Below are 6,400 nucleotides of genomic sequence, written 5' to 3'. Positions count from 1 at the left end.
CCCCCGGAAAAGCAGTTATGCTCTGTTCTTCAGCGTAGAGTCTGGATTCATACCATTAGAACACCCTCACTTCTCCTTCCTGACTCTACAACTCTCGCTAAGCAACAGGCCAAGCCTTGGTCCGTTTTCCCATTGGCCAGCAGTGATGACTCCTCTCTCTAGATGGAGTCCTTCGACGCTGAAGGTGCATGCTGATTCCACTGCACATCCCCCTTTGCCTGTCCACCTCTTCCTCTTCCTGCCAGAGAGGAAATCACACACAGCCACACTTCCTGGCAGAATGCCTTTTCAGGGTGTGATACTCCAAATTATCATCCAGGAAGGAGAGGTCATCGTCGAATGCAATGGGGCGACAGCAGGCCCGGGGCGGAGAGTCCTGCTCCAGCTTCTTGTTGTGGGTGAGGTTGTTCAGGATCTTGTCGTAGTTGGTCTCAGAGTTTACACAGGGGCCACTACAGTACCTGAAGATCAGCTCCTCTTTGGTCTGATACCCCAAGCCCAAGTCCGTAACATTAAGGTGGACCTGCTTGAGCACACAGCCACGGTTGCGGCCCCGGCCCCCTCTCCCACCCCCTCCACCACCCCCTCCCCTGCCACCGGCCCGGCCCCGTCCCTTCCTGTCCTGCCCGCGCCCCCTGTCTCCGCCGCCCAGATTGGCTGTGCCCCTCTGCCGCTCCCGCTCCCTCCTGCCTCGGGAGCCGGCACTACGCTCCGGCGACCGCCGCAGCCTCCGGATGGTGGCCTCGATGAACTCCATCACATCCTCGAACTGCTCCGGGTATGGCTCTGTCATTTCGTCTGCATCACAAGGAGAGGGGAAAAACAAGCCTTTTATTAGCAACTGCACTTCTGAGTTCTCCAGTCAACAAAACGATCTGAAGAGTTACGATTCCTGCACAGTCACAAAAAAAAAATCCAAAAAATGAGACATAGAGTGAAAGTCTCTGCTAAGCTACACTGTTGTGCACACACAAAATAAGCATGAGATAGAAAAAAAGAAACCCAAGGGATCCTTCGATATCTCGTGGATTACACAATGATTCCATTAAAGAGGAACGGTCCTTCAAAGTCTGGGGGCACTGAACTGCAGGTCCCCATTGTTTGGGCCACAGGATGTGGGAATCCACAACTACAGAGGTCACAGCCCATTAAGGGGTTTACGACTTGATGATAACATTCACACCAGTGCTGATACTGACTATGCACACAGCAACAATAAGGAAATTATCTATGAGCTGTCAATGAGGTAGGGGCAAGTTAACATCATAGAAAGAGGTGAGGGTCACAGAGGAGTGGGGGGCGGAGTAAGGTCAGTCCTATTGGTCAGTCCTATTTAAAACTATTCCTCTGTGAGCCACTTCAGTGCTCTATCAGCGAAGGTAGAGGAAACAAGCCATCATAACCATATATTTTGCTGCTGCATCAAAATGTCACCTAAATTTAAATGAGTGAATTTAACATTAAAACTGGCAACTTCATATTTCATATAACAGACTCAAATAGCTAAATAACGACTGAATGATCAAGCGTGCATTGCTCTCAGCATGAATGACACAGTAGCATGCTGGCAATATTTTCTGGCAGACCTAGGTGTTATGGCTTGAGCTCTTTACTGCTGCTGTCGCTTGTTACACTGCCAGGTGACAGGTAACGCGATACACGAGGGCCCACACTCGACTGGACCATTACAGCAGTATCAGGTGAATGGTGATGTGTTTATACACTCCGCGTCTCTGTGACAGACACCGCCCATTGTGTCCTGACAGAAAGACAGGGGGGCCTATTCAGTGCAGAGCTACTGTAAAAACACTGACACCTCCATGATGCTGGTGTGTTTTTCTTAGCAGTTACACAAAAGCACACAGGTGTTGGCAATAGACCTGTTAACAAACTGGCAAATCATGTACTGAGACAGGAGTAGGTTCTGATATGTGCAAGATATGTTCAGCTGTAGTCCCAAAGTGTTGTATTTTACTGCTCAACCTATACAGTCTTGGGTAGCTTTGGTTGGAGCTACTTTTAAAGTGCCTGTTTCAAATGTTTAAAGAGTGCAATATTAAACTGCTTGATTTACGAATGTGTAATTTAATGATTTTACACATACAATACTCTCTCTCTATCCCTGGGTAAAACACTTGTATCTTCTGGCTTCGCTCACTGCTATCTTTATTTTGTTAGCATTATAAAAGGGTATGCATGTGAACTGAGACATTTCTTACAATTTCAGTAAAAAATAACGAATGACTTTAAATGAGGTCATCACTGTTAACGGAAAGTGCAGAGGAGAAAAACAGTTAAAAGATTCCCTTCCTCTTACAAAGACCTTGCAAGTTTACAACTTCACAAAGGTTATTTTAAACATAATGGAAATGGAATTTCTCTTCCTCAGAGCCACTAAAATTATCATAAATACACCCTGAGAGCTTAGTCCATCAAGTTAAAACTTTACAGTGTTGTCCAGCATTTTCTTACAACCGTCTTCTGTTTTGGATTCTTTGCAGTATTTTGGTACAGTGAAAATGTTTCTTTTTGTGATTTATTGATTCTTTTCCCCTTCAGACCAGATTCTAGATGAAACTAGTCTGACTGGTGGTTTATGACAGGGCATGGTCTTTTAAAGAAGGGGTGGCCAATTTATCGTCCTGGGACCAAATCTGGCCTGTTACATCCCTTGGTTTGGCGTAATGCAGGACAAGCACACTTGGGCATTTATGTTTATTTCAATATGTGCTTTTTCCTGTTTCTCCTTATTCAAAAAGAAAATAAATAACCCCACAGAAACATGATATTTGAACATGAACCTCCCTGGTTCATAAATGTGGAAGACGAAGCAATGTTTTTGGCTCTGCTGTGCCTGCTTTGAGCTTGAAAACAACCCTTCAAACCTCTAAGTTCAAGGAAGTACTGCTACCAAAATTCTATTGCTTTCACACTTCAGAGTTGATAAGAATTCACACTTCTCTTGTTATTAATGGAAGCTTTTATTAAACAGAACTAGTAGTGTGAAGCCCTAGGGTAATATGAGATACATTTTTGGCAATGAACTGTAACTCAATCTTCCTGCCCATTGGTTACTCTCCTCTAATGTACTTGTTATGTCTGGTACTTTCAAAAATATATAATTGCCTCTGTTATGGGCTCTCTCTCTCTCTCTCTCTCTCTCTCTATATATATATATATATATATATATATATATATATATATATATATATATAGTTGGCCCACTCTCAGTGTATCTGGGGGCTCCTGACAGACTTTATGATTTGGTTTCATATGTGTAACTCTGTTCCTCAATCTTCCAAAAATACAATGAGCCAAGAAAAATTGCTGATGGCTGACTCATTGGAAAGCAAAAAGAAACAGGTAGTTATCACCTACCTACACGGTGCATCAGCTCTTGGAAATTGCAACTGTTACCACTTTTTAAGTAAGCTTACATGTAATTTCAGCATAAACAACTGCGAAGTCACTGCTGAAGGCGGAACTACATTAAATAGCACAGTTTTAGAGCCATTCCACAGACATCACTGTAAGAAGGGTTAAATCGCACATTTGTAAAATGTGATAGACCAAGTATTTCCAGCTCAAATCTTCCTTGCTGAAATAATCCCTCATAACATGGGTTTATTTTGCGAGGAGAAAACTTAACGCTTAACGATCACGTTGAATCGATTGAGTAATATTTCATTGTTTTAACTCACATTTCTCTTCGTTTGAGGATTCTTGCAGACTTCCAGATTCAGATTCAGATTTTGATTTGGGTTCAGACTCGACCTTATCCAGCAGCAGCAACGGCGCATCATGGAGCGGCTCCGAGAAACGCGACGTCTTTGCGGACTGCAGGTTTTGGAACAGCGGGTTCGTGGAGGCGGTGCTCAGCAGCAAGAAACACGTGGCCAGAACGTCCCATAACTTCATTTTAGACTCAGTTCCTATGAAGGAACCTGTAACAAGACATGGTATATTTCATTAAATAATACAACATATCATAACCATTTATACCAAGCTGTAGTGCACTGGATAATAGGAGACGGTTTCAGTCATGTCACGGTTCCCAGTGAAGGTCAAATGCAAACACGTAAAATTTGAAGTCAAGATTTTGGCACAGCACATCAAAGCCTCCAAAGAAAAAAATCGACTTATGTATCTACAATCGACTGAATACTTTGGGATTGCCGTCAGGTTTAGAGCTCAAGAAACTGCAATCAAAGAAATGATCACAGAAAAATTACGATTTCCTATTAAATAATATCTTCGGAGGAGTTAATCATTTTAGGAATCTAACAACAGAGGATAGCTCGATCTTCTATTTATTATTTATGTTGCCTAGCATGCTATTATGCATATTTAAATGAGGAAAGCAACTTATAAACGTTTCTTTTATTTTCAAAAATGTTTTAAATATCCGACGTTATTGTTGCAATACATAAACAAAGCACAATACACGACTATTAGCCATCTGAACTCTTAGTCATGTAAAAATAATGCAATCAGTTTAGGAGTAGTCGTCTGATTCAGCACACAGACATAGTTTAAATGCGCGCTTTAGCGCGAGTCAAGTTTTCAAAGGTAGAGAAGAGAAACCTTCGGGTTATGAGACCAAGGGCATGTTGATCAGAATTAATCCCAAAAGAGACTGGCTGTCGCCAGATGGTGTTTCTGCAATACCCGAGCATCCCTTTCTGTCCTTAATTATGAATATAAACGCAATCAAACAACTCCTTTGAGCAAAATGAGGCAATTAAGAAATTTCCCTCCCATGTACACAGTAGACACGGTAGGGCTCCCCAAACTGGCTATGCGCGAACGCGACATAAACACTCATCAGGAGTCTCAAGAGCTGTTTTGACACGACTCCTAATCCTGAAGTACTTTCCTGTATGGAATCAGTCTGTGTGATAACAAAAAGGGAACAAGTTCCTTAAAAATGAAATGAAAGCAAACATAACATACACTTGCATGCAACAGTGCAACCTTCCAGTTTAAACATTTAAGAATCCGAAATATGTCAGCGATGACGCTGCGCACACACAACCATATGTGAACACTGATTATAACACATGTATAGTTGACTATTCGACGATTCGACTGTAGCAAAAGCGACTCGAACGCGTGTAATGATACGCGTATGTAATCTATTTTTTCCACAGTAACATTTCAGCATATTTACAACTCAGTGAACTCACCTTAAATCGGGTCCATGCAGACCTACAGTCAATATACAATACAAATAAAAAGCAGAGGTATGCATTTAATTCTCCAATGTCTACTCCTCAAAACCAAGGTATCCAGAGAAAGTGTGTTGTATATTTAAAATATATTTGAACAAAGAGACGTCCACGTGTTTAAAGATTCTTCACCTATTAAGTCCGTACCAACACGAAGGAATTAAAAATATGCTCCTTTGACATAACACGCCGCGACCATATTTCCTCATTCCCCTCTCGCAGTTCAAAGAATCGACCCCACGCGCAGGTTCATCAGTACACTGGGGCCATTGGTCAGTGTGTGTGCGACTGAGCAACTCTTCTGAAGCTCAGTTGCATATTAATTGGATGCTGAGACCCGCGGTGGAAATCTGAGCGAGACACACCATCAGCAACTGCAAGGAGTCGAATGAAGACATCAGAAATGCGAACAGACTGTTGGAGTTTCACGTTTTCTCAAAAAGAAGAAATTATGCCCAGGAATTGCGAAACCTAAGGTTTAGTCCTCTTCAGCAGCAAGTAGATCCAAACATGAATTATTATGGGCTATTCAAAAAATCACACACACGAAAACCCAATGCATTCCACAATCCAGAAAAAAAAGATAAACTTGATTGTATCTCCCGAAGAATTGAAATTCAGAAAATTCCTTTAAAAACTGCTTTTCCACACTTTCCTCTCAGTGTGCCGATATCAGAGGCTGGGCATGTCTGAGCGAGGTCTACAGTGGCTGAGCACACGCAGGTTTTGGAGTCTCGCTATGTTACAGATGTGTAGCTGCCTGCGCTCAGCTCCTTGCCGGGGGATGCTATTGGGTGAGACAGATTTATAGTTTCGAGCGCGCTGACGTCTCTTAGTCCGTCCTCTTGCCTTAGCTTCGTTTTTTTATATATCCCTATCACCGCCACTTCTTTAAAAACAACTTCAGCCTATACCTCCGCGAGCCACCCTCTGCCTCTCCATCAGGGGGAGAGCGACTTTGGGATGTCTTGGGGTTAATGTCAGTCTCCCTTCATGTCCTTATATTAGATGTCAAGCAGCGCGGAAGGCGTTTTAGGGGAGTTGGCTCGTATACGATGGATGCTTGTATTTTGATCTCCCCTACGCTCAAGGCAATGTTGATGGAACAAGGTGTCGGATTCCGACTGGATGCTCACAACTCCAACTGGGGTGGATTATTTACTACAAATAGT

General features: G+C 42.8%; 1 protein-coding gene across 2 annotated transcripts; it reads right to left on the bottom strand.

Moving 5' to 3' along the window:
- Window positions 1-253: 253 nt before the first annotated feature.
- LOC118777249 (glial cell line-derived neurotrophic factor-like) lies at window positions 254-5,250 on the bottom strand. 2 transcript variants are annotated; one of them, XM_036528045.1, is made up of 3 exons: window positions 5,187-5,250; window positions 3,702-3,944; window positions 254-798 (listed from the first exon to the last, which is right to left on the bottom strand). In XM_036528045.1, exons 2-3 carry the CDS (start codon window positions 3,916-3,918, stop codon window positions 254-256), a joined length of 762 nt encoding a protein of 253 aa, XP_036383938.1. In that variant the 5' UTR covers window positions 3,919-3,944; window positions 5,187-5,250. The 2 variants fall into 2 exon arrangements, with proteins under 2 accessions (XP_036383938.1, XP_036383939.1); XM_036528046.1 differs by lacking the exons at window positions 3,702-3,944; window positions 5,187-5,250 and adding an exon at window positions 1,620-1,638 and having other exon boundaries at window positions 254-561; window positions 598-798.
- Between the last annotated feature and the right edge of the window lie 1,150 nt (window positions 5,251-6,400).

Source organism: Megalops cyprinoides, chromosome 4 (genome assembly GCF_013368585.1).
Source record: "Megalops cyprinoides isolate fMegCyp1 chromosome 4, fMegCyp1.pri, whole genome shotgun sequence".
NCBI classification, from domain to species: domain Eukaryota; kingdom Metazoa; phylum Chordata; class Actinopteri; order Elopiformes; family Megalopidae; genus Megalops; species Megalops cyprinoides.
The sequence above is the reverse complement of the archived record's forward strand: the minus strand, read 5'-3'. Positions and strand labels throughout refer to the sequence as shown.